At 40.3% G+C, this 27,537-nt stretch overlaps 2 protein-coding genes across 2 annotated transcripts; one reads left to right on the top strand and one right to left on the bottom strand.

The window, feature by feature from the left end:
* Positions 1-392: 392 nt before the first annotated feature.
* asb15a (ankyrin repeat and SOCS box containing 15a) lies at positions 393-8,972 on the bottom strand. The gene is made up of 10 exons (XM_061077275.1): positions 8,959-8,972; positions 8,232-8,339; positions 8,101-8,153; positions 7,279-7,410; positions 5,205-5,369; positions 4,614-4,859; positions 3,871-4,042; positions 2,843-3,368; positions 1,624-1,777; positions 393-568 (listed from the first exon to the last, which is right to left on the bottom strand). The coding sequence occupies exons 1-10, from the start codon at positions 8,970-8,972 to the stop codon at positions 393-395; spliced, it is 1,746 nt and encodes a 581-aa protein (XP_060933258.1).
* Positions 8,973-13,212: 4,240 nt separating this feature from the next.
* Positions 13,213-26,028, top strand: iqub (IQ motif and ubiquitin domain containing). The gene is made up of 12 exons (XM_061077274.1): positions 13,213-13,357; positions 14,423-14,557; positions 16,128-16,295; positions 16,871-17,046; positions 21,016-21,171; positions 22,598-22,808; positions 23,000-23,175; positions 24,210-24,380; positions 24,767-24,943; positions 25,046-25,294; positions 25,435-25,620; positions 25,843-26,028. The coding sequence occupies exons 1-12, from the start codon at positions 13,213-13,215 to the stop codon at positions 26,026-26,028; spliced, it is 2,136 nt and encodes a 711-aa protein (XP_060933257.1).
* The last annotated feature ends 1,509 nt before the right edge of the window (positions 26,029-27,537 follow it).

Raw genomic sequence — 27,537 nt, 5'->3', positions numbered from 1 at the left:
TTGAAAAAGTGTGTGGCTCACTGGGCCCTAAAGAGAACTAAATATTTAAAAAACACTCACAAATACAGTATATTGTTTTATTAAAATAGATAACATCTACATTGTTTTATGACACAGCTGATCTTTGCAGTTTATTTGCCACATGTAAGTACCACATGTTTTGATCAGTGTTATATCACAAATCCATTTGAAATCAATAATATGGGCACATGCAGCACATGACCTAAAATGTTTCAAAAACAAACACCAGCTTGCTTTTGATATTTACATTTTCTGTAAAAACGTCACAGATAACTCTGTCACAATACTCACATTTCAAATATACAAAGTAAAATATAGTATATATATCGTATACAAGTAAAATAGTTACATCCTCTGAAAATAATCCGATCTTATATGATGTGTTCAGGGTCCTGGTTGTAGAGATCAAGTTCCTGATACAGTATGAAGCTCTTCAGTCGGGGAGGGAAAACCTGTGAGTTCATGATTTCCGGATTATTGAGTCTCTTCAGTGTCAAACACCTCCTAATCACGAGTCTGCAGAGGTGCCTGAGGAAGCGAGGACTGCCTGGAGAGCAAGGTTACAGAAAATCATTTCACTCTCTTTAATTAATACTGTCATGAAACACACAAGTGAGAGTATCAAACTGAATGATAACATCATTAGTGGCTTGTAAAGGGCACTGGGGCGCTGCCCCCTTCAACATACTGAGAAAAGAAAGCCTATTTAAAATGTTTTGATATAAATTTATTAGGTGATAATAATTTACTTGTACAATGCTCCTGGTAGACTGTAAGCACTTGTGAGCATTCAATATAAATTGTTTTTAAATTGTATGTGGCTAATTTCTGTCTAAATAGTGTATAAGTACTTCCTGGTGCAGGGCGCCTGGTAAATGACGGTGAATGTAGATCCTTAAACTTTTGGTAACCATGAGACTGAGGCTTTTCTTTAATTGGTTGTTGCAGATTTTGCACTGTACACAGCTCTCTGTGCCCCAGAGAAACAAAAATGGCTAACTGGATGTTGTGCAAGCCTTTTAGTGCTTCCCCTGTTTGCTGTTCAGAGGTACTGAAAAAAGAAAAGAAAAATGCAAACGGCATGAAAGTTGCCTCAGTCACTTAGACATAATGAGGCTACATTATTGCGGCTTGCCTAGCATTGCTCAGCAGCTCAATGAAGGCTACAGGATTGGCATAATGTGTGTTGTGTTGTTTTTGTTGAGTCTGGCTTTAGTTTGTTTGCCCCCCCCCCCCCCAAATATATTGTATCACCTGCTGCCACTGAACATCACTACTATGTACGGGGGCCTACAGGTCTGCTACTGCCCCCTTCAGGTTGCATTAATCATTATTGCTTCAATAGCAAAGTGCTAGAGAGAGCAAGCAACAAACGGATCATATGATCTATTCTTAGAGTCTTACCAGTGTTGATGCTAAAATGTACAGAGAGTGACAAGCTAGCAGTAAACTCTCAAGAGTTCATCCTCTGAGGATCAGGAAAAGGCCTCTTGTGATTAATTAAGTTAGTTTTCACAGTGTGGTGCTGCATCTGCTTGTTTTTTCAGCAGGTTAGTTTGCATTTCATGATACTTTATGTCATAACATCATGAGTGAACTCACTGAGGATTTCACATATTTCAGGCCACTCTCTCTGTTTCTCCAGGATGAGTGTGAGCTTGGAGCAGATGTGGATGTGGCTTACGTAGTCGAGCAGAATCCGGACTACGTTCCCAGACAGATGCATGAGACAGCAGAGACTCATGAATTCACAGAACTGGAGAAAATCAGACATTCAAATTTGTTGCGATCAAAGATTGTTGGTATAATCCTTCATTCCACATTTCAGACTTGGTGGATTTTACGACAAATGACATGCCCACTCTTTAGCTATGACTGAGTACTAGACTAGGGCCTAATAAAGAGGGACATTTTAGATTTTGAGAATAATGTTGTAATATTACGAAATTAATGTTGTAAAATTATGAGAATAATGTATTATTATGGGAACAATGTTGTAACCTAATGTGAAAAAGTCATCATATTTTAAGAATTAATAAAAAACATTTTTAGGAAATAAGCTGCAAGTGCAACTCCCGGAGTTTCACTCCATCTGGAACAAAAACTGGACTTTCATTGTTTCCTGAGAAACTATAAAACACCCTTGGACAACATTACATTTAACCAATGATAACCTACAAAAATGTCCTTCTCAGCAAGCAAATTCCTTTAAGTCTGTGTGTTTTTTTCTTCAGAATAGACAGTTACTTGCACAATCTTTTCAAAGTCCTGATACTTATGATTAAGAGGTACTGATGAGCAAAAATATAAAGTGAGACTTATATTAAAGTATAACAACATTTATTGTTACAAAGGCGAAAGGTGTTTTTTTCTGATAATCCCCCTCTTAAATGACATGTAGTCAAAAAAAATTGACTTTGTTCTCATACATTTTGACCTTTTTTGTATTGAACAACTTTATTTTCATAATATTAGAACTTAATTCTCGTAAAATTACAACTTCAATCTCATATTATTCAGATTGTATTAGTTTAGGCTGTCCTTAAACTGCGTTATTTCTACTGTACTGTCAGACATGAATTGTTTCATGCTTCTGGTAAAATGTCATATCATCTGGTGTTTCAGCTGATGAAGGTATTATTATCGTAAAGCACATACAATCTTTTCTGATGTTTGTTGAGGCAAGACTAGCTCTTTATCTGTTTCCAGTCTTTGTGCTAAGCTAAGCTAACCAGCTAATGCATATGAGATTAATCTCATAGGAAAGCAGGTAATTGTATTCCCCCAAAATATCAAACTACAAGTAATGTCTTTCACTCACTGGTATTTTCCCATCCACTTCGTCAGTAGCCTCAAACCTGGTGTCGTGGTGACAGTGAAAGCACCTCTCCACCTTGTAACCATTGTTGAGCAGCATCCTCATCATCACCTCATCCTTCAGGCAGTACTGTAATGCCGTAGGAAACACTGTGTTGCTCACCACCGTGAAGTAGCAGTTCACGTCTGCTTTGGCTGCCAGCAGCAGCTTGACAATCTCACAGCGCCCGGACCTGACTGCCACCAGAAGGCAGCACAGCGGGTCAAGGTTAGTCCTTGCTCCGGCCACCAGAAGGACTTTGGTGGAGTCAACGTCCCCGTTGGAAACGGCACAGTACAAGGCACTCCTCCTCATGTCCCGGTAGTTTTCAGAGTTTCTGGCGCTCATACGGTAGTTGACATCAAAGCCACAGGCCAGCAGGAGCTGCAGGCAGTGTCTCTGGCCACCCTCCGCTGCTGAGTGGACTGGGCTCTGGCCTGCTTCCTTGATGGCTTTCTTAGTGGTCAGAGGTATCAGCATTTTCAGAGCACTGTAGAAGAAAACAAAGGTTGAATTAAGCAATAAGAGCCAAACTATAAGAGTATTTAAAGGCCTGAAGTGAGCAGCATTTCAAATGGCAGAGTTTATTGGAAGAAATCCGCCAGTCAGTAGGATCATCGAAACGTCCATCTCCACCTTCGAGGAGCTCTTGAAGATTCATCTCTTATGAGAACAGCTCCTCCCTTGTAACACCTCAACATGTCCGACCAACACTTTTTTTGGTGCACTTCTTTACCTGACCTACCTCACTTTATTCTTAATTGAAGTTTTGCAATTTTCAAAATGCTTAAGTATTTTCCCCAGTTGTAAGTCCTTTTGGATAAAAGCATCTGTCTAATGAGTAAATCTAATGTATTGTGAAGATCTGCAGAAGGTTTTCTCTGTTACACTTTATAGTATGACCAACCCTTTAAAGCCCAACTTGTGTCCCCTCCAGGCGGCTTTGTTCATTATAGCCCAAAGTCTGACAAAGTTTGACAGAAGATGCTCACTCATAGTGTCCGGCATATGCTGCCTTGTGGATGGGCAGGTGTCCGGTGATGCTGGGCAGGTTTGGGTTGGCTCCGTTGTCCAGCAGCAGCTGAATACAGACAGTGTTTCCTGATCCGGCTGCATCCAAAAGGACACTTTCACCGTTTAGGGCCTGAGAGTTCACTGTGCTGCCTGAACAGGGAAGCCAGATTAAACAGGACAGGACATTTTTATCTAAAACTGGAGACAGGTTTAAAGAGAGGAAGATGATAATTATTTGGCAAAACTCTTTGGTACGAAGACATTTGTCAAGCAGATTATTCACTGTTAATGTACAACTCCAGTGACCATTCTAAACCTGCCTGTTTGGAATGTCCTGTTCTCTTGGCCTCTGGTCTCTTTTCGGAGCTACTTCTGAATCATTTCTTGTCATTAGTGAGTGATGATGTTGTTTGTGTGTGGATCGGGTGTAGAGAGCTTTTAATAAATAGTCTATGGTGCAGAATAAAGATAGAAAACTGTGTGTTTTTCCTACCTTTATCCTACCTGGTTTCACTTCATAGTCAATATTTTTCATAAAATGAAACTGAACAAGTTTGAATGTTGTTTTTTCATATATTACATGTCGCTATTTCAGAGGACTGTCAAGCTTCAAGACAATCTTCAGACCCAAGTTCACAACTTTTCATCCTCATGTTTTGAGTTGTATATTCATTCATTCATTCAGTCACGAAACTGCATTTATAAGTGTCTTCACACTGACCGCAGTTCAGCAGAATCTCAGCGATGTGGAAATGTCCGTGCTCTGCAGCCACAGCGAGCGGTGTCACCCCCGAAACGTCTTTCTGGTTTACCCGCCCGCCGTTCCTGAGCAGCAGCATCAGGATGTCAGCGTTGCCGACTTTGGCTGCTTCATGCACAGCCGTCCACCTCTTCCGGCAAACCTGCTCCACCCATGCACCATGAGCCACCAGAGCGTGTGTCATCTCATATGAGCCAACCCTCACCGCTGCAAGTTGACGAGAAAGTAGAGAAAGTTTTGATCAGCAATGTTAATATATCAGGTGACCAACCTTCAGAGAATTGTCATCAACCCTGCAGCTCTTTAAAACCTTTCACTCTCACGTAACTCTTAGTTTTAGTTTGAAGATGCACTTTTAATGTGAAAGTGTTGTTAAAAACTGAGCTAAATATATTTTGTTGCTATCCAACTTAGAACTACACCCCACACACCATTTTGAATTAGGTCAACACAGCCGTTACTACACTTAGGACAAACTTTACATAATTATCCCACTGGTGGTAAAGATGTATCTGCATTTCTCGTCCTGTCAACGCTTGTCTACAGTGTTACCCAGTAGCAGTGGTGACTCATTCTTGTGGTTGGTGTTGTGAGGCAAGGATCGGTGCTCCAGCAGACTCTTCACATTCCGCACCAGCCCGGCTTTAACTGCCAGTATCAGTGGCGTCTCTCCGCCAACTGCAGTCCTCTCCTCCAGGCTGAGCCCCTGAGCTGCCACAACACAACACAATCACAACACAAATAAAAAAAAAACACATCACAACATAAATACAACACAAATATAACACAACTCCAACACAATCTCACAACATCACATAAAAGCAAGGGTAATGAAGTCGTAGCCTACTACTCTATGCTGATCCTTATTTGATGGGGATGAATTTTCTCTCAGATTGGTGTGGGAAGCCAATCACACTGTTGGGTTTACAGAAGAGGAATGGAGCTTAATTCTTAGGAATTTGGGGGAAAAATGTAAACGAGAGATATTCAATTAAATTCTAAATAGAGTTTATTGGACCCTACGCATTTGTCAGAGTGGGAGGTGTGATGGCTCTGATTAACTATCCACGACCATTCAAGCAATTATTGACCAAGCTGTCACACCATGCGCATACATTTACCATCCTTGGATCCAGTAGTGTGTCTTTATTTCATTCCATTTATTCATATGACAATATTCATTATGATTTCATTTTTTCTGGTTGAATTTGATTCTTGTAAAAGTTTGTATATGTGCTACATATGTGCTTAACAGTTTTATGTGGTTATTACTGTTTACTTTGTCAAATATTTATTTATCAGTTATCTTTCAAAAATCCAATAAAGAATGAATCACAACCCAGCACACAGAGGACATCTTCAACATGTTCATTCCTAGTGTTGCTGTCCGACTGACAGCTGTGTTTACCTGGCAGATGAGCCAGTGAGCTGTGGACACGTCACTGCTGTCTGACCTCCAGGGTAAGGGAGTGGAAGTGACATCAAAGGTTATTTGTGACCAGTAGGACTATTATAATCAGCTGTCATTTGCTGGATGCCTGCATTGTTTGAAGCACTCTGTGGGTTAATGTTATTTCGGGCAGCCATTGTTTTGGTGATGCCAATTGTCTCAACTGCATTCAACCTTATGTGACTTATATGTTATCTTTGCTTGTCATCTTTCTTCTGCCAAAGAGGTAATTTATGTTTTTAAACACAAAAAGTACTGAACCCATTCACATCAAACTTGGTGGTGCATGGGATGGGAGAAAGCCCAGGAGAATAGCTATTCAATTTTGGTTAAATCAAGTGTTTTTGAGCTGAAAACTAAATAATATGAATGTACTGAGATCAAACATCAATGGGTTTAACATCTTTGGGTCAAACATCCTTGGCTCAGAGTGTTTCAGGCGTAGCTGAGGTGGCTAATAGGTGGAACTGGTGTGACTTGGGACACATATGCAATTCAGGGGAATCTCGATGGGAAAAGTCGTCCACTTCTAAAGAAACCTCTTTGATGGGGCTGTACAGAAATGTTCTGTTGCTTTCCATTTTTTATAGCCTGAAGATGTCACGACAATAACACCGTCTCTCTCTCACATTTCATCAAAGTTATTTAACCATATGGCAGGCATTTCAGAGGAAGTCTAGAGGCCTCATAAAGCCGATTGGATGTCAGTGCTCTGACACAATGATCACAGGTTCAGCTGATCTGCAGCTAATCCTGGTATGTGGTGAAGCTACATATCAGGGGAAACGCACACGAACTGCTTCGTAGCCCACAATGATAGGTCGGATGCCTTTATGATAATAGAGCTAACAGAGATGTATTTTACATTACACGCAAACATTTACAGCTTAAACAAGTCATGACTGAATGGTTCACAAGATATACATTCCACAAACAGAAATTTCTGTTATAAGTAGAGAGATTTCAATACACTACATTGTTTTTATTGGCATCACAAGATGGACAGATGTTGAAAGAGTAGGTTGATTGTACTGTTCAACACTAATAAAAGTGCCATCTGTATTAGGCCATACAAAGAAGCATTTATATACATTTTTAAATAGTTACTTTTAGAAATTAATAAAATGGTCCAATAAATGAATCAAATCTGAGCATCTACTGAACAAATGTACTTACATGTCAGGACAGTCTCCAGAACCTCCAGAAGTGGCTGGGATGCAGCCCGGTGGAGGGGAAGCCAGCCGTGACAGTCCGGCTCGCTGAAGGCAGAGGTGTGACTCAGCATCTCCCTAAGCACCGACACCTCACCTGGTTACCACGGCAATGAGAACACATCACAGGGATTTCCGGAGAGAGAAGAAGCAAGAAACAGAAACTTCCAAACATGTTGATCAGTAATCCAGTTACAAACGGATAATAAGCTTGACTAACAACACCAAGGCAAGAAGGGCATGAGCTGGCTCTACTAACTGAGGAGGCTCAGTTCCTTCAGTGTCTGCAATAAGATTATCAAGATGTTTTATGAACCTGTTGTGCAAGCAAAATCTTCTTTGCTGTGTTAATCTGGGATCTATCTATCTATCTATCTATCTATCTATCTATCTATCTATCTATCTATCTATCTATCTATCTATCTATCTATCTATCTATCTATCTATCTATCTATCTATCTATCTATCTATCTATCTATCTATCTATCTATCTATCTATCTATATATCTATCTATCTATCTATCTATCTATCTATCTATCTATCTATCTATCTATCTATCTATCTATCTATCTATCTATCTATCTATCTATCTATCTATCTATCTATCTATCTATCTATCTATCTATCTATCTATCTATCTATCTATCTCTTCTTCACTTTCCCTTTTTCTGCAGGTCAAGTGTCAACCTTTCACATTCTTTCATAATGCACCTATATATTCAGCCAACAGCTCAAATGTACAACTCTCTGTTGTGATGGTAAATGTGAGTGTAATGTCCGGCCTACCTTGTTCGATAGCAGCCAGGACTCTCAGATTTTCCTCTGTCGCCGCTGCTAAACTAAAAGCAGACGGAGCACAAGATAGTTTGTTTTGATGTTTTTTAAGGAGTGTGGTGGTTTGGATGTGGCTACCATACCTGGCAGCAGATTTCAGAAAGGCATCCTGGCAGGAGTTTTGAATACTCAGCTGGACGATGTAGTCATTCAGCTCCTCTTCACCATAATCTTCATAAGTGTTTATCATTCTGCAGGACGTAAACAAAATGATCATACATAACTCAATTGAGGTCTATTAGCAAAATTCTTGTTTAAATTCTGTGAAATCATTATATTTTTTGCAGAGGGTGGACAAATCAAGAGAAAGACATTGACCCACAACAATCCAAGTCCTTAAATAAACTCATGGTGATAAATCAAAACAGAAAATCAAAACTATGTTCATCCATTCACCTCAAATGCATGAATTTAAATTACATTGTTCATCGTGTAGTTTTTGCACAGCAGGTCACCCAGGCATGCAAGAATGTTAAATTTGTCCAGGAGTAAGCAGGACAACCGACGAATAAAGTGTCCACTAATCAAGCCCAAGTTACCTTTTATCGGCTTTAAACTTCTGTTCTTCTAAACTCTTCTACTTTTAAAATCCGTTTTTTTCAAAAATGAATGCCAAATGACATTTTTTACACTTATAAAATAAAGTAGAACCTAGTTAAGGTAAATATTATAAACACTAAGAAAAAAAACAAGGATAATGGATGGCAACAAAACGAGTAGCACGAGCTTCCACACCTCCAAGTGTTTATGTTACTGTTAGCAGATAGGAAAAATAGCATAAATCCTTAAAAATAAATTAACTCAACTGACCTCCAGCCATTCATTTTCCTTCCGACACAAGCATCCAGCCAAAATGTATCTGTTGAAACAAATGCCTGAATGTCTTTGCAGAAAAAGCAACAGATTCTCACCTGTGAGGTGTGTCAGCAGCACTCTCTGATGGAAGAGACTGTTCTCGTGTTTCTGTATGTAGGTGTGTGCCTGCAGAAAGAAAGTGAGCGGGCATGTGGGGCGACACCTGGCCACTTAAATATAGACGGTTTTTGTATTCTATTGTGTGAGCTAAGCTGTGTCTTTGCCGTGTTTGGCGGGAATCCCACATTCAAAATCCCACAAGCATCTGGGGCTTAGACTATGGACTCATGCCAACGTGCTGCCTACAGGTTTCGTGGCAGGCAAAATCAATCAGGTCTATTTTTCCTACTCTTCTTTGTTTAAGAAATATGAGCTGATGATTGTCTTGTTTAATATCGATCGAGTTTAATTGAGAGCTGCAGGAAAACTTGGCGAGCAGCCCACAGCAGTGGTCCATTCATGCCTTTCATGAGGCAACAGTTTTGTGATTGCTGGTGCTATTTATTTATTTCAGAGGTCTTTTAAGCATCAATACAATCTTCACAGTAAAGAGCACCGCTTTTCAAAATAAAAGCTCTTTAATTCAGCTCGATATAAAGCATTGCACCAACAAAACAATAACAAACAAGATGTGCTTTTACTTGGAAGACAATAGGTGATTCTGTGAATGTTGGTGCCATTATGGAGAACAGTCAGTCCGAATTGATTATCCAAATGTTCTGGCAGTGGTGTTGACCTGTGTGACAGGTTAACACAGGCCCTGTACTCCTGCTCTGCTGCTTGCTGTGTGATCTCTGGGGTCCAGCACATGTCCAGCAGCAGATTAGTGGAGTTTTACAGGGGCCACCAAGTCGCCTCCTCTGGCTCATAGACTGAAATAGCAGCATGGAGCTCAACATAAAGCTCTTATACTGTCACTGTCCATATAGGGAGACTGGGAAATGACTAAAAGACAGGGCTCCAGACTGCGACCATTTTCGGAGACAGTGCAACTCAATTTTATAACAAGATCCACCAGTGCAACCTGCAAATATGCGCGCGAGTGAGAATTATTTGTATGTGTGCTCCCATACTCCTCAGACACACAGGCCCCGCCCCCCACTATCTTAACTGCGTCTGCGGCTAATTTATGGTTCCCCAAGGGTTGCGCTTGATGCAAAGCAATTCACCGCCAGACCATTTGGCGGAGTAATGTTTTTTGTCAAAGTCGGCTCTTCTTCGTGTGTGGCAGTCGTTGCGACTGTTTATTTACATCGCCACGGCAGCACCTCATAGCCTTTTTCTGGCGGGCAAATCCGCCAGTCAGTGACGGGTTATACAAGTGGTCATACTTTCGAATCTCTTCTGCCAAACGCTCTTCTATTTGGTCCATATTCTTTCTTCTAAATCTTCTGTGGTTTCTGACGGTATTATGGGGCATGAACCCGGAAATGCGACTCCGGAAAGGATGTAGTTAGCAGACCAATCACAGCCTTGCAGGCTGCGTGAGGCTTGCAGAGCTTTGCCGTCTAGTTAGAAAAATTGGGCGACGCACGTGACACAGTGAGGCCGAGATGAGATGTGAGGAGCAGAGCCTGTTAACGTGAACTAGCCGTTAAATAACTTTGTTGAAGAACAGTGGCAACAAAAAAATGAAAATAGAGGGTTTCCACTAAATTCAGCTGCTGTTATATGATCATGGCAGTAACATCGGTTGGTTTGACACTTAACACATATATGTGATGTTAGCCACGGTGCCCCACCATTCCAGGGGGTCTTTTGTCTTCATAGTGGCCAGCCACCATTTAGAAAAATACAATCACACACATACACACGAATACTCACATACAAATCTGCACATCTGTATAAAGTAAGTACACCTTTAGTTAGTTTGTGTGTTGATACTTTTATTATTTTCACTATAAATGTTTCTCTTTAACACACATGTTGTCTTCATTAATGTTGCATAAGTGTGGATTTTGCCAACCTCTACACTGTCAAGAACCACATATCCTTCAATTTTGCTAACTAAAGGTGGTGGTTACTTTGCTTATAGTTATTCATTTAAACATGAATCAGAGTTCCAAATTTGTAGTTAGTACTTTCTTCAGACTTAGTCGATAAATCAGTGACCGTTCTTCTACTTTACATGTATGATAATATAAATAAGTTAAAGGCTATTACACAGCCAAGTTCAGAGGCATGTCATTGATCTTAATTTGGTATTTATATTGCCTTTGATCATTAATTTGCTAGTGAATGGCATGCACTGCCGAACTTCAAAGTAAAAAGCTTGCAGCCTACAGCTTATTACTGTAAGAACAGTACAAACCCTGTCCACAGTCATTGTATCACTATAATCAATCTCAATATGACATGGTCCATTTAATGGTAATTTAAAGAATAATATAAATCCCTGGAAGGAAAAAAGAGTCCCCAGGACACAATCTCATTGAATCTATCCTGGACCTTCAAGGAAACTTGGACAGAGCGATTTTCTTTTGGTGGCAGAGAGACAACCTGCTACTCAATGTAAGAGAAAACGCACAACACCATTGGTACAATCAGTTAGATAAGCACTTGAGGCACTTGACGACTATGAGAGTCTTTTGAGGAGTAGTAAGGCACAGGGACACATGAAGAGCAACAAAATCCGTGGTTGTAGATAATGCAAAAAAAAAGTAGCCAATATTACATAAAAACACGCCAGAAAACGTCTACAAAAACCACCTCTTTACAACAATTTGAAAAGAGGTGATGCAATTGAAAAGGGAAGTAGGACTTTTGCGGAAAATACATAATGAGTTAATAGAGGAGGAAAACTAATGAAGTGATAAACGAAAAGAATTATACAATATTTGTGAAATTAAGTTAAGGTCTGTGTTGAGCAATTGACTTGTGTCTGATATCGCTTATAAGCCCTATTGCTTTTTGTTTGTGAGAAGGACTCCACTGTGCAATGTCCAGTCAGCACCAAAATGCTCACCTATGATCAGAGTCCCGTAATGAACAGCTTCATATGTCAATATTTGCTCAGGGTCCCTTACTGATTCACCTTTAACAGGAAGTGTTTTTTAACTGCACTGTGCATTTTATTAAAACCTATGATAAGATTCCCGACCTGAATAGCTCCATATGTTAATATTAACTCAGGGTCATAGTGCCACATACTGATCAGCTTGAAAATGAAGTTGTTGTAACTCCACTGTACATTTTCCCATCGGCTCTAAATAGCTTCATCAGAGCCCTGACCTGAACCAATCTATTAAGACACTGCATGTAGTGATAATGAAAGTGCCACCTACTGGCAACGGGAAGTAAGCCTTGTTTTACAACTTTAAATCAATTTTACATGAAATATTCATTATGTGTTCTACACATGTTGGCGTAAACCATAATGTGTGATTAGTGGACGTGGTGCACGGAGCCGTTTCGCCCGGTCCCTGTCCGACCTCCTCTGCTGCCGCATTAGGTCCCAGGTTCACAAGTGCTCTGGCCGGCACTTTTTCTATAATTTTGCAACTCAATTAGTTTCCGATAGTATTTTAATTTTATTTTAAGTTATTATTGCCCATGACAATAGATATCAAGATTTGTCAGTCAGTTAGAGGATGATAGCAGATAGCACTTATGTATATAGGATTTTACAGTTTCATAGTGCTGCTTATTTTTCAAGTTATTTATTACTTGATTTCTGTTTTTATCATGATATACAGTAAAAGAGACGTCCTCTCCGAGTCAGGTGGATTTCCACCTTTATCCTCAGAGTATAATGAAGACTTTAAAAAAGAGTGACACAGATAACAGTTTGTCGTATTCTATAAACAGTGATAATGTCAAGCTGAGAGAAGAGATGGTTACTGGTAAAAGCGTGACAGTAGCTTGTTGAGTTGGGGGGGGGGGGTTGATGGAACATTTACAGGCCACAAATATGTTTGTGTTACGCCCCTGTCCGCAAGCAGGGGGAGTGGCGGTTGCTATGGCGACGTGTAAACTACGGCCGTTGCGGTCGAACTAAGGTAAGGTTAGGGGACACAGTAACCTGCCTGATGCTGAAGGTCAAAGTCGCGTTAAATAAAGGAAATAAAACAAGCACAAGATTACAGGAAACACTCAGTCTGACTGGCAGAGCAGCAGTTTCTCACCGTGTCACCGTGTCACCTGTCACTCACTCTTTATTCAATTTCAGCGTCGTGAGGAGGCTGACAAGTGTTCAGTTAACACTTCGCCATGTCTGAGCAGAGAGCGGACGGAGACCGAGAGGAAAACATCACGGAAACCAGCCCACTACCAGGTGGAAGAGCCGCAGATGAGCCGCCAGGGGGCGACAGACACCTAGGGACTGATAGAGAAGAGTCTGACAGCTGGGCCACAGGTGAGTGCACGCTGTTCTGTGTTCGATCCGTCTGAGCAAACTGTGATGAATACATGTGTCAACGCACCTGTCATCATTAGCAATACGAATACATGTTGTTTTAATATTGATACAACTGTCACGATCCCATCATCTACACACTGCACATACTCATAGAGCCTCAGAGAACAGGACCCTGAAGGTGAGACTCTGATTTACTATCTCTATTATAGAGGACAGTCCCCTTATATGAAACCACATTAAATTCACTAAATCCAGATTTTTATTTGGGTTTGCACCAAATTCCACACACTCATAAATATCAGTCCACAAAAAAAGTCATCAAGTTCCATGAATTATTTTTTAAGAAATAAATTAAAATGTTGAAAATGTCCCAGGTCACAATCTTACAGAAAGTACAAAACAAATGTAGATTCGCCCCTGAGCTTGATTCACACCAAATTGTTATTGATTCTCTCCCAACCCATACTGCATCCTTCCACCATTGTGTCATGAAAATCTTTCCAGTAGTTGTGGTTTAATCAAGCTAACTAACAAACAAAAGGTGATGAAAACTCACCTGCATGGCGAAGGTGATATTACAAAATGCAGTTGTTACCAAGGTAACAAATGATGAGGTTCTACATAACGGAATGTGTAGGAAAACAATTCTAGAAAAGGAAAATCCTACAAAATGTGATTGAAATAGCAAGTTCTTATGCATCATACGCATCCAAGATAAAAAGGAAAAGAAAGAAAAGAAAGAGGCTTAAACATTCATCATCACACTGGTCCTGATGCTGCCTCAGTTCATTCATTTATATTTGATAGTGTATCCCTAGTGAAGATAAATTCCACAATATTAGTAAACTGACGAAGATTCATCCAGCACGACAATATATCTTGCAATAGCTTTAACAATTAGCTGGGCACTGGAGATTAAAGTGTACAAATCCATTATAAAAAGTTTGGCCTTTGGGTTAATCTCATTAAACTAATATAATTAGAATCCAAACCCCAAAGGTATTGGGAGAGTTCAGAGGTCAAGCCACAGACTGTGACGTATGTCTCTGTATGCAATTGCAGTGAAGGTGGTGCTGGTGCCAGACGGTCATGTGATGACGGTGGCGTTCGCCATCGGTCTCAGCATTCAGGAGCTGAAGTGTCACCTCTCCTCAGAGCTCAGGGTTCCTGTAGAGGTGCTGCAGATCTCTTTGGACGGTAAGTCACCTGGCGGTCTCTCCTGTTCAATGCAGTATCCCTCTCACCTTTTGGGGATTTCTTTAAATGTCATACAAGCTGGACTCAAGACACAACTGACTAGATTTTGATGGTAAAACACAAGACATTATATTTTCTGTGACCTCACGAATTCTAAGAATGCTAACTGTGACAAGATTTAGCACAAAGGTCTGTTGGGATAAAATGATGACGTGGTGACATTTTCGATCCAACGCATCAAAGGTCAGCTTCATGAAACGTCATCATATTCTACAAAAATACTTTACCAGCCTTTATCTTAAACTAACAGGAAGAGAGACTTAATACAACATAACTGTTGGAGACAGCACACAGCCAATATGTCTGTGTGTGCGTGTGTGTATGTGTATAATGAATTAATTTGTAGCAGTGGTATTTAAATAGACACCCATGAGCCAGAACCAGCACTCTTACAAAAATGTTTATCTCATGGCTGTCAGTCACAATGTATATTGTATGCTCATGTAAAAGGTAAATTATTAAGTTCATTGTGACCTCAAAGAGTTCTCCTGCTAACAATTAGAACATCTCACACAAATATCTACAGAGGATCACATGATGAAGTGATAACATTTTCTATCCAACAGGTTAGGGTTAGGGTGAGTCAAATTTCACTGTAACATCAGAATATTTTACAAAAACACTGAGCTGGATCTTATGGCTCTGTTCCTTTCAATGAGTCGCTCAAAAGAACAACTCATTGTTCTTTTCTTTCATTTAGGCCCTAAATGAAAGAAAAGAACAATGAGCTGTTCTTAAATGTTCCCCTAAATCCCCTAAATTTTAGGGGATGGGGGAAAGTAGCTTAATGTGAGAATTTATCAGCAGTATGATGATATGATGGGGTAGGATTTGGATCAGAATTGAACTTAACCACCTTCTCTTTGCATGTGTGGACTATTTTCCAAAGCATTAAATTACTTTTATTACAGTCAAAAAGTCACTCATTGTCTATTATCTATATACAATTTTGTCTAGTTTTATAAGAAACTGCTCAAGTAGCCTATTACTCTTCTGCCTTCAATCTTAGCATAGAGCCATTGAAAAGAATAAGATTAAAACTCGATAAGTCTCTTGTAGCCCCTCTTTTGGGATCGAAAGCGATCAATTTGCAACACGGTATGCAAGTACTAGTGTCTTGAAGCGAATACAGGCAGCCACTGGTAACCAGTGAAGGGACAGTGTTGTGTGAGTGAACTGTTGAAGACCAGTGGAGCTGCTGCATTCTGGAAGAACCTAATGGTTCGGACGTCCTAATGGATGTTTTTCATTAGTTTTTGTTTCTGCAAATGGAAAAAAGTTACTTAGTCTTAATGCTCAAAAGATGCTAAATTCTCCTTGTACACTGTCAGTGAACTCAACTCCTAGTTTTTCCAGAGACTTTGACTCAGATTGTTATGACCAATAGAGGAGCTGCAATTTAATATACCAGTTACAAACTTTTGTTTATTCCTATCATGTTTTATGTATTTTTTTTTTGGTCTGGTTTCTTACTAAATCTGTAACTAGATGGTCTGATGTTGTTTTCTAGGCAGGGCGGTGGAGGACAAGCAGAGCCTGATGGAGCTTGGGGTCCGGCCTCACAGCTCTACTCGGCTGGAGATGAGCTCCACCGACCCGACCACTCATCCACTCCGCCCCCTTCGTCCTCCAGAGCATGACAGTATGCCGGACGTCATCAGTGTCCGAGTCCAAACCGGTACGAATACCCTACCCTCTGCACCGTCCTTCACAGAGTGTGTGTTGTGTGTGTGTGTGTGTGTGTGTGTGTTTGTGTAAGTGTGTGTGTGTGTGTGTGTGTGTGTGTGTGTGTGTGTGTGTGTGTGTGTGTGTGTGTGTTTGTGTAAGTGTGTGTGTGTGTGTGTGTGTGTGTGTGTGTGTGTGTGTGTGTTTATTGAATTATTGTGCAACAGTGGTAGTTAAATAGTCACCCATGGGCCAATTCCAGCCCTTTAACAAAATGTTTGGTCCCCAAGTCTTCCTTTAATAGTTTGCATCAAAACGTCTACTCGATTATTTATCACAATAACTGACCTCAAAACAACTAATAATGATCACTGATTTGTTTTTGAGATACAAATCAGTGGCAGCCAGACAAATTTTATGTTAATTCAATCTTTTCACACAACAATACTTCACAGTAAATGAAGCAGGTCACATCATAGTTTATCACAACATAAAATCCAGTATCCTGAATGAGTCCATTTTGTGATAGTTTATACAAAGGTTTTCATCATTAAAGCAATAAATTAGTCTAACAAACAACACTACCAGATGACGGAGGGTTCCAGGAGGTGGTGGTGGAGATCCAGCGTCCTCGCCAGCAGAAGTCCTTCGTGGGTGGCTACAGACACCGGCTGACGGGGGTGGAGTACCATCACGCTGCCATCCAGACCCTGCCCAAGAGGATACCTGAGAGAAGAGTGGTCGTCTTCAGCCGGGATACACAGGTAAAGAAAAGGCCTCAGAGAAAAAACAATTTTTAATAATACCAGTGTCAAACTTTAAAAGAAGGAAATACGCAGTAAAAATAGAAAAATGTTGTTAAAATCTCACTAAAAATACATGAAACCAAACACAGCCACATCAGCTGGGGAGACTTAATTGTGATTTGTGTGGTGTTTTGAAAGGTCACTAATTACTGCAAAACTGCATTCACATTCAGGCATGAGACAGAACATGATACTCAAGTGCAAATTAAACAATCCTATTATAGACAGAGAGAGAGCCAGAGCATGTGGAAATGAGATTCTTGAACAAGACGGATGGTCACAGCAACACCTCTGCAAGAATTAATTTTACAGTAATTAGTTTGATTCTGCTTTATCTATTTAAAAGCTCCAGTGGGTAGGATTTAGGAGGATCTATTAGCAGACATGTTATATAATAATTATAATAGTCAATTATTCAAATTAGCGCTCATTGTCTATAGCGGGAGCAGATCCTCTTCCACAGAGTCCGTCATGCTGCTCCAACATGTTTCTACAGAAGAGGGTGAGGGAAGGGGGTATGTAAGGGGTTGCAATTTGAAACCTCACCACTAGATGCCACTAGATCCTCCACACTCAACCTGTAAAGAAACATGTTATCATCTGTCCGTCATTTTGATAGCCATAAATTCTCCATCCATTCTCTACTTCAAAAGAACACAGAAGGCAACAAAAGATACAAAAATATGAGATTTATTGACTAATAACTACGAGGAAGGAAAAAACTTGAATATTAAAGACAATGAATAATAGATATGGAAAATCGGGATTTACAGGAATTGAATGGCGATCGTTTGGGTGATGGTGGAAGATGACAAGTGTGGTAACGTTAGCGGCAACTAATCCATAGGAGAGTGAACTAATCTTTGAAGGGTAATTTGAGGGAGGCAGAGTAACCAACGTTAATGAGTTGCCTGCTGACCCCCTTCAGCTAGTTCCATCAGAATAATCCACAGAGCCAGTTATATCTTTGGATGAAGAGAAACAATTGATTTTGGTTTACTGTCCGAAATGGAGGTTATACGGTGTGAAGATTGGATGGTGATCAACCTGTAGGTCATAGTATCTGGTCTCCCACATCTTGGCAATCAGCTCAACCCCAAATTAAAATGTGATCATAACCAGTACTTGTTGAACGCAAAAGTCCAAAGAAATGATCTGCAAATTTTAAATAGAATTAATTGGATACATAGCAGTAACAGGGCCGCTGGAACTATGAGGTCTGACTGTCTGTGTAAAAACGTTATGGACCATGGTACGAGTGGGCGGTAGCATGACAGCGTGGTAGAGCAGAGGGGTTGTACACATCTTACTCTCATCCCTTCGCACAGCATCAAAGACTTATTTAAGTCTCCTGACCTTCCATTCATTGTCTTCTTCTCATTCGGGCTCGGGCAGAGGCAACTAGTACAGGATGGTTTCTTGCTCTTCTTGGGGGATCCTGAGGTGTTCCCAGGTAGGATGGGATATGTAGTCCCTCCAGCAAGCTCTAGGTCTAACCTCGGTAGTGCTCCTGGTTTGTCGTTCCCAGTATCTTCCAAAGGAAGGCACATAGGAGGCGTTATAATGAGATTATCATTAACTGTCCTCTTTTGACATGAAGGAGCAGCAGTTCTACTCCAAGCTCTGTTTACTCCTTCCTCTATTTTTAAAGCTGCGCCCTCTATCTTTAAAGTCACCTGGGCTCTTATCAATCCCTTTGTCCACCTCAAAGATACACATTATGCCAGAATTAGGAAAATTAACAATTCAAATAAATATAATGTTATAATAATTTCTCTGCAGTTTAGTCAGGGAATGAAACCCTGGTGATTTAATCAGAAAGCGTGTGTATTTCTTTATTGTTTTGACACCAGCTCTCTGTGTTTGTGTGTGTGTGTGTGTGTGTATGTGTGTGCGTGCGTGCGTGCGTGCGTGCGTGCTTGTGTGCGTGCGTGCGTGTGTGCGTGTGTGTGTGTGTGTGTGTGTGCCTTCATCATGTGGAGGTAGTGTATGACTAACTAACCTTCACCCTCCTGCAGGTATCTCACTGTCATACACCCTCTGTCTCTCTAATGATGCTGGTGGGCTCGTTCCAGATCAGCAAAGACACACACCACAGAGACCTCTGTCTGTTTGTTGCTCTCTTTACACATCACAGAACAGCAGCCTGTTGCCCTCATGATGCCGCCTCCTCTCTTTCTTCTCTTTTCTCTTTTTTATCAGCACATGAAATACAAACCACGGTTGTTTGAGGAATTATTTTAGAATTTTTAGAAAATCAGGTCACATTTACATGTTTTTCTTAGAATTGTTCTAATACCCAATCAAATACCCTGAAATACAGAACAAAAACATCAAACATAACAAAAACAATTACTGTGAGAAAATATATTTATATTTGGGCGTCTGTACAGTTTTTTGTCAATCAGTCAGACCACAAAGGCACAGGGGTAGAGCGATCGCCCTCCAACTAGATGGCTCAATCCCAGTCTTCCTCATCTGCATGCCGAAGTGTCCTTGGGCAAAATACTGAACCCCATATTCCCCCTCATAGAAAAAAAGTGCCGGTCATATATGGACTTCATGAATGTATTGTGTGAATAGATGAATGGTAAAAAACTGCACTGTTTAGCCCTTTGAGTGGTCATCAAGACTAGAAAAGTCTAAGGAGCCTGGTGATCCTGAGTTCTTTGAGCATCTTATACAAGTGGCTATGTCAGTCACCAGTTCTCCCACACACCGTTTTGATAGGGATGGGCAGGAGAGGATGGGGGACGTCTGAATGGAAGACGTTGCAGTGGTTTAGGGGTTTAGTTTCAAAACTGATTTAAAAAAGATTCCATTTCACGAGTGGTTAGCTGGTGGTGGGGAGCCGCCCATCGTTGATCAGACAGTGTTAACATTTTCAAATATATGTCATGATGTAGAGACGTCCAACACAAGTGACTGTACATAAGCATTGGCCCTGAAAGATCCAAGACAGTTTCAAACTCTGGACACAATCAACTCAACTCATAAATGTATTAAAATAAATTAGTTAATTAATGAGATATTAAAATCAGCATTAAAGTGTTTCATCAGAGAACAGTCATGTTATTTAGTTTGCAGCCTAAAAAACACATTTAAGTGTGCAGCATCTTTTTATCCCATCTTACTCTCAAAATACCAATGAACCTTTGTGGACCTTGCACCTGGCACGGGATCCCTCTTCTGCAGTCAAACTGGTGAAAGAGAATCCGGACGTCTTTAGATTATGTATGTAGATCGCTCAAATCCAGCCCTCCCTGACCTTTAATTTTATTTATTTATTTGTGGGGGGGGGGACTCTGCTCAGTTTTTCCCATTTACTCTGACGATTCAAACACAAGAGGTTTATGTTGATCACAGTTGGACACATGTCAATGAATCTCTGCTTACTGAGATTTATTTTACTTTTTAGCAGTTTTTGTATCCTAGCAATGTTATAAAGTGGCACTTAACCCTATCCCTTATCAATCAGCCTAGTGCATGTAACATACACTCTTCCTTTCTGAGATGAGACTTTAAAAGGTCATCGATAATTAAATATTCGACTAACTCCATACTGCTTTTATCGTGTTATTCAAGCATCATCAATCTGTGCCACAGGCCTGAAAAATGCTAAATGTTACCCAGGAGCTCGTCTGCAGTGAACCTTAATTAACAGCCTGAAGCCTTTGACCTAATCTCTGGCCTCAGGCTGCTCACCGCCGCCCTGCTTCCCTGCATTACACCGCTCATCCATATCAGCAGCTTCCATTGAAGTCTGTTTGCAAGGAAGACAGTTAATCTCTCCTCAGGCCAAACCACAAGATTCAATCAATATTTCCACAGTTTTACATGGTGAGAATTTAAAATGTTTTTACCTGCAATGGTTACCTGTATTAGATGAAACTCATCTTTCTTGTGTGTTTCTTTCTCTCTGTCAAGACAGCGGAGCTGAGTTCTCGGGTACAGCAGTGTCCAGTCAGTGTCTCAACCCAGATGAGTGGGATCGGCTGCTACGTCTCCTGTACCAACGACAAGCTGGTCACCCCTGGCAACTACATCACTGCTGCTGAGATGCACAATGAGAGACTGAGAGCTGTAGGTTTTATACATAATACATTGTGTTTTATTTTCCACATAATGGAGAAAAAAGAGCATGGAAATTGTGAGAAATGTTTCCTCCTGTACATCGTCATGAGTATTCAGTACTATTGATTTAGAGATACCATGTTCTGGACTAAACTTTTGTAGAAAATGGACAAGCAATTCCTGTCACTGCCACTAGAGCAAAATATATAAATCTAGTCCTGTTTTAGTTTCGGCAGCAGATGTTACAATCAAATCTTAATTTTGTCTTGGACTTTTGTGTGAAGCACTTTGTAAACTTGTTTAAATAATTTCTATACAAATAAATAAATATTATTATTATTAAAAGTACACACATTATTTACTTGAGTAGAAGTAATTATACTTGCTTCATAGATGACACCTGTAAAAGTAAAAGCACTGATTCAACCTCTTTATTCAAGTAAATGTAAAATAATGAATTCCCCAAAAGGCCTTAAAATAAAATTAACAAGCTTGCTTTGAAAATATAATGAGTAGAAAGTATAGATATTTGTGCTGAAATGTACAGAGTACAAATAACTACAAAATCTAATTAAGTACAGTTACAAAGTGTTTGTACATTATTAGTTCCCACCCCCGTCTGGTGGTTACATAAGGTAATTCTTGGAAATGTCTTGATCCCAATGACAAACACAAACCTAACAGACATACACTGATGTGACACAAACTAAATCAGAAATAAAGCTACTTTCCTTAGCTCTGTAAAAGTTGACCATTTGAGGGTAAAGGTTTTTTTCAACCTTCAGTCATTTTCACATAAAAATGATTCGTTATGTTAAAATGATTTCCCACCTCCACACTGATTTTAATGTGGATAAATACAGAGTTTGCACAGTCTAATCATGAAGGTTGAGTCGGAAATTCAATGTTCACATCTTTGTAAAAATGGTAAATGGTCTATAATAATATAGAGCTTTTCTAGACTTGATGACCTCTCAGCTCCTTACAGAACAGTTTTGCCAATCACCCTTTTACATACACAGTCATACAGTGCATCATACATCAATCACATACTGCTGGCACAGATATCAGGGGCAATCAGGGATTCAGTATCTTACCCAAGGACACTTCAGCAAGCAGAACTCAAACCACTGACCTCCCGAGCCACAGCTGCCCACTACATAAATAATCTTTTTCAAGTCAGTTTCAAGGGTCCGATTATTTTTTTTATTTTTTGCATGAATTGTAGATTTGAGGTAGTAAAGTAACACATAACAGTCCTACAAAAATATGAATCCATAGTATGTGCACTTTACACACATTCAATGAAAATGTAGATATACATTTTAATAATGAATATGTGACGCTTAAAGGCTCAGTGTTCAGGATTTAGTGTCATCTGGTGGTGAAGTTTCATGTGGTTCATGTCATGACTCCCTTTCCGTCACCCACACAGGTGATCTGTCTGCAGTCGTACGTTCGGCGCTGGATGGCCTGGAAGGTAGTGGACCAGCTGAGGAGGGGGCGGAAATTGCGACTGGACTGGCTGGAGCTGCAGGAGAGGAGGCGGACAGAGGAGAAGGAGGAGCAGCTGATAGACCGCCAACGACGCTGGATGAACCCACAGAGGAAGGAAGACTTAAATCTTCTGTACCACGCCCTGGAGAGTACGTGGGGAAAAGGGAGGATGCACTGTGTGTGAGGTGGGAGAAAGTGATGTTAATGAAGAATGTTGTGTTTTGTGTGCTTGTGTGTGTGTGTGTGTGTGTGTGTGTGTGTGTGTGTGTGTGTGTGTGTGTGTGTGTGTGTGTGTGTGTGTGTGTGTGTGTGTGTGTGTGTGTGCACATGTGTGTTTCAGAGTGGAGGTCTGAGGAGGAGCAGAAGATCAATTCGTCCATGCAAGGTGCTGAGAGGAAGGCAGCTCTCTGCTTGCTGCTGGACAAGGAGACCCACCTCATCGCAGCCATCGGACGCCATCATGTCGCCGTCCAGGAAAACAACTATGACAGAACCATCAGGGAATTCCTGAACAAGGTCAGAGGTCACTGCTCTTTTCCTCCCGTCTTGACTATTTCAATCAAACTAGAGAAGTTTTTATGTGTAGTTAGATATGCACTCAAATCTTTGTTTCACTTTCTGAGTGTCGTTCAACTAAAATGAGTAAAATATTAAATATTGAAATTAAGATACTTAATTTGGGGGGGGGTATGGCTTGTAGAGTAGGATGGCCACTGTCCTCTGGTTAAGATATGCAAATTTTGATTAAGATTTAAAGCAAAAAGCAGAAAAACAACTTTTATTTCTACATTAATACATTTTGCAACATAGAATTTCAGAAATTTGCATTGTGTGTAGTTGGAGAAATATAAGACGTTGTAAAATATAAGGAGTGAGAGAAGGAGTAGAAGCATTTCAGTGCAGTTACTAGTAGTAAAAAATGTAGTAATACCAGTACCAGAAGTAGTTCTGGCTTACTAACACTATCACAAATTGAATTATAAGACAAGTAGTCACAGACTGTTAGCAATTGTATCAGGAGAAAAATAGGAGGAGCAGCCCAAGTAGTGAATGCCAGTAGTAGTACAGTAGCAGTAATCACCAATAAATGACATTATTGTCTCTCTACTGCATCCAGAAATCTTCTTCTGTCTGTGGAACAAATAACATTCATCTGCAAGGGCCCATAGAAGTGCAGTGTCAAATTTGGTGGGATTTGGACAAGTAAATCGTTCAATAAAGCGACCAGCACATTGTAGCAGCGGGTGCTGGTACTTATCATCATAGCAGGTGACATTTTCAATCACAACAACAGCTTTTCCAGTTTTTCACTGAACTTTGAATAAACAGCTGAACAGCCTTTGTGCAGCAGGTCAGCTCAATTACTGCAGTGTCAGAAGAGAAACCTTTCACAAAAGAAAGCTGCAACAAGCATCAGCACAAGCCAACCAAACAGTAATGATAATGATAGTAATGGTATCTTCAGTAGCTGTAGCAGAAGTAGTTGCAGTTTTGACACAAGCTATATTATTAGTGATATTGTCAGTACAATCAACAGTTGTGCTTTTCAGTCAGGGGCTCCTCATCAGTGGCTAGCGGCAGACGGTCGACTAATCGAGATGGACAGTCAATTTACCATCAGAGCCAGAGCGCTGCAAGAACTGTACAACAACGTCAACCTGCCCGCTGTGAGCGAGGAGCAGAGACTGCAAGTCCTGATGACACTCAAACACACCGTCAAGGTACCACAGACTCTGCTGTTCAACAACCAACATTACACCTGTGCCTTCTGGAGGAAAGCCCACAATGAGGGGCTGACACAAACTACTGCAGTACAGACTCTGAGCTCAAATTAATAAGAGAACATTAATTGGGCTGGATGCCTGACTCTAAGAGTTTTTCCCAATCTTTCTTCAAGAGCATGGTTTTTCAGTTTGAGAGCAGGACTTATTGATTTCACATTCCAATTTTGTGATGTTTTCCCTCAAAACCCTGCACTTGCACTTAAATACACCCTGCTTGTGCTCTTACTGTGCGCTTACACTGTCTTTTATTGCTTTGGTTTTGTAATGGCCTGTTGGAAATCCCTGTACTTCAGCTCTTGTTTTTTCATGTCCTTAATGTGCAGGAGCACGAGTGTCAGCTGACCAAGGACATCGTGGATTTGATTGACAGGGAAGTGAACCTGATGACTTTGGGTGTTAAAAAACACAATCTAGAGGGGCTAAGGAAGAGGATCACCACTCTGTTCCTCCAATACATCAGAACACCAGCATTTAATCCTGAAGTGGCAAAACTGCTCAAGGTCAGTAGAGACCCCTGCTGGTGTGAGATCATGCTTTGGACACCCCTAAATATAAATTGAGTATAAATACACAATCTAAATACAATCTAAAATCAATCCCAGGTTCCTCAGAATCCCTCCCAGATGAAGAACGACCTGTTCCTCTGTCGCAGCTGTCGTTGCTACCGAATCTCTGCAAAATTCAGCCCGGCTGCCAGGTCCAATCTGAGTGGTCAGTGCCGAGACTGTGCCAGGCTAAACAACGTATCTGGAGCCCGTGATGATCTCTCCTGCTATAAAAATATGCTGATGAGGCTGAGAGACAATGAGCAGCGGCTCAGTGACGACGCCAAGATCCCCTTCTTGCTTCAGGTCGTCTTAAATATGTACCTTTGAGTGATGATTGATCTCACTCTTTTAGTTAGTGCTTTAGCAGATCATTTTTTATCTCCGCACACTTATTATAATGTGGATAGACCAACTCTGTAACCTATGTGTGTGTATCTTCACAGGTGGAGGACTTACAGTACCTGGTGGAGGTGGTCTGGTCGTCCTGCTCCGCCCTCCAAACCAGTAGTGAACTGTACCACCTGGTGTTTACCCGCTGGGACCATAAAAGAGACTGGAGCCCCTGGAACTGCATCCTTCTGTCCAAAGAAGAGACGTCAGCTCACCTGGAGGTTCAAGACGTTCACAAGGTTGGTCTCAAGAAACATTTACACTCACTTCACAAATGTAGACTCATCTCTCAGCCTCTGTGGCACTGTTTGGAGGGTTTTTATTATGTTTGTCTGAGCAAACAGTGAAACCATCTGGTAATGCTATTTTAACTCCAGCTGTTGCACTTTGTGTATGTGTGTGTGTGTGTGTGCGTGTGTGTGTGTGCGTGTGTGTGTGCGTGTGTGTGTGCGTGTGGTCAGACATACGAGGCAGAGTTCATCCAAGGGATTGAGCACAAACACATGCTGGCTCAACGTCACTTCAGCAGCTGCCCAATCATGGCCGGGTACCTGGTCACTGCTACCCTTGGCAACAACCTCATCTCCAAGTCAATCACCATGAAAGTCAAGCACGTCACCAAACCCGCACCGGCCTCAGCTCCTTGAAAAACACCCTGTGGTTTTCTTTTCATTCGCCATTGTTTCCTCATTCCATAATGCTGTCTGTCACTTTCTAAAACGTTCTGTCTCAATCTGAAAATAAAGGTCTAAATTTTTTTATTCCTGGTTTTGACTCATGTACTTTTCATTTCAGTCTGGGCGCTGTTATTTTGAGATAGGATGCAGTGAACTTTAAATGCCACCAAAAACATAAGAAACTTATAATCTTGCAGTCCATCTCACTAACATTTTAACCTTTTGGGATATTTGTCCAAACACACAACCATAACAGTGTTTGAACTTCAATGAAACGAAGCCCTTGTTATTTTTAAAGTCATCAGTGTTTACAATCTTTGCCATTTGTACCCACAGGACAGTTTGACCATTAAAAAATAAATGAATTGTGAAGTGGTTGCAACAGTAAGAAGAAGTGATGAGAAGAACAAAATGATTACAACTGAAATTTAAACCAGTATCTGACTACACTGGAAGATGAGTAATTCTAAGTAGAAGACTCACTTTGAATTCACACATTTACACATGGTTAACTTTAGGTTCTGTACATTCAGACCATATCAAACTGTTAATCACACGAATAGCAACATTTCAAGTTACAACAACAACTTAAAGTCCACCAAAATGTAACATTTTAGTGTAAAATCTTTCTTCAATGGACTGAAGAAAATGTGAGGATATTTGCATAACTTCTACTGTACCCAACATCCCTGAGGATCCAGACATCTTAGATCAGGGTAATTTTAAAAAGATGTAAAATATGTTTCTAAATATATATATATGATAGCAGGATAACACATACTGTCAATTACCTTTGTGCAGAGACGACAGCCTGTTTACAAAAGTTTCAGCAGAGAATCACTCAGGAGTCTGAACATCACCAGTCAGACCTCTCAACGCTTCATTGGGTTCAGACTTAATTTAAGAAACAGGAAAAAATTCGATATAAATGAATGAATTACTTTTGAAATTGACTACTTTAAATGGTTATTAAAAGACAAAAAAAGGACATGCATTGTATGGGCAAATTAGAAGATTTTTTATCTTGTTATTGTCAAATGTCATTTTTAGTTCATTTAGATTTAGTGCAGCCTTTGACACTTCTGAACACACAATTCTGATAGCTTACCAAATCTTGGACCTATTTTAATTTCATTAGAGAGTATGAACTTCTCTAGAGCACAACTATACTTAACCATTAGACCCCTCTCAAATGTAATGTTTTTACAACTCAATGATGGTGTCACTACCTAAAACTATGCCCTCAGCTATTTTCCCAATATTTGGTATTTGTTATTTAGCTTGAACTTTTTGTGTTTATTGCTGCGCTATGTCACCTGTTCTGTTGTTACATCTATTCTGTTCTTTAAATTATTATATTGTAAAGCACCGGATTGCATATAATTAGTATATGTATTTTAGTGATGATACTTATTTGATTTGTGGTATTTATATTTTACGTACAATCTTTTACTGATCATTTTCACAATGAAATTGTTT

This window comes from Limanda limanda, chromosome 8 (genome assembly GCF_963576545.1).
Source record: "Limanda limanda chromosome 8, fLimLim1.1, whole genome shotgun sequence".
In the NCBI taxonomy this organism is placed as follows: domain Eukaryota; kingdom Metazoa; phylum Chordata; class Actinopteri; order Pleuronectiformes; family Pleuronectidae; genus Limanda; species Limanda limanda.
Note: the sequence above shows the minus strand (reverse complement) of the source record. Positions and strands in the feature narration are given on the sequence as shown.

Bases quoted from the DNA above. Each gene is read 5' to 3' on its own strand.
- asb15a (XM_061077275.1), bottom strand. The intron at 5,370-7,278 runs GTAAGTACATTT...TGTGTTGTGTTG, and splicing joins TCTGGAGACTGTCCTGACAT to TGGCAGCTCAGGGGCTCAGC. The intron at 4,043-4,613 runs GTCAGTGTGAAG...TTCCCTGTTCAG, and splicing joins TGAGATTCTGCTGAACTGCG to GCAGCACAGTGAACTCTCAG.
- iqub (XM_061077274.1), top strand. From the start codon at position 13,213: ATGTCTGAGCAGAGAGCGGACGGAGACCGAGAGGAAAACATCACGGAA. The intron at 17,047-21,015 runs GTAAAGAAAAGG...CTCTCTGTCAAG, and splicing joins TCTTCAGCCGGGATACACAG to ACAGCGGAGCTGAGTTCTCG. The intron at 24,944-25,045 runs GTCAGTAGAGAC...AATCAATCCCAG, and splicing joins AAGTGGCAAAACTGCTCAAG to GTTCCTCAGAATCCCTCCCA.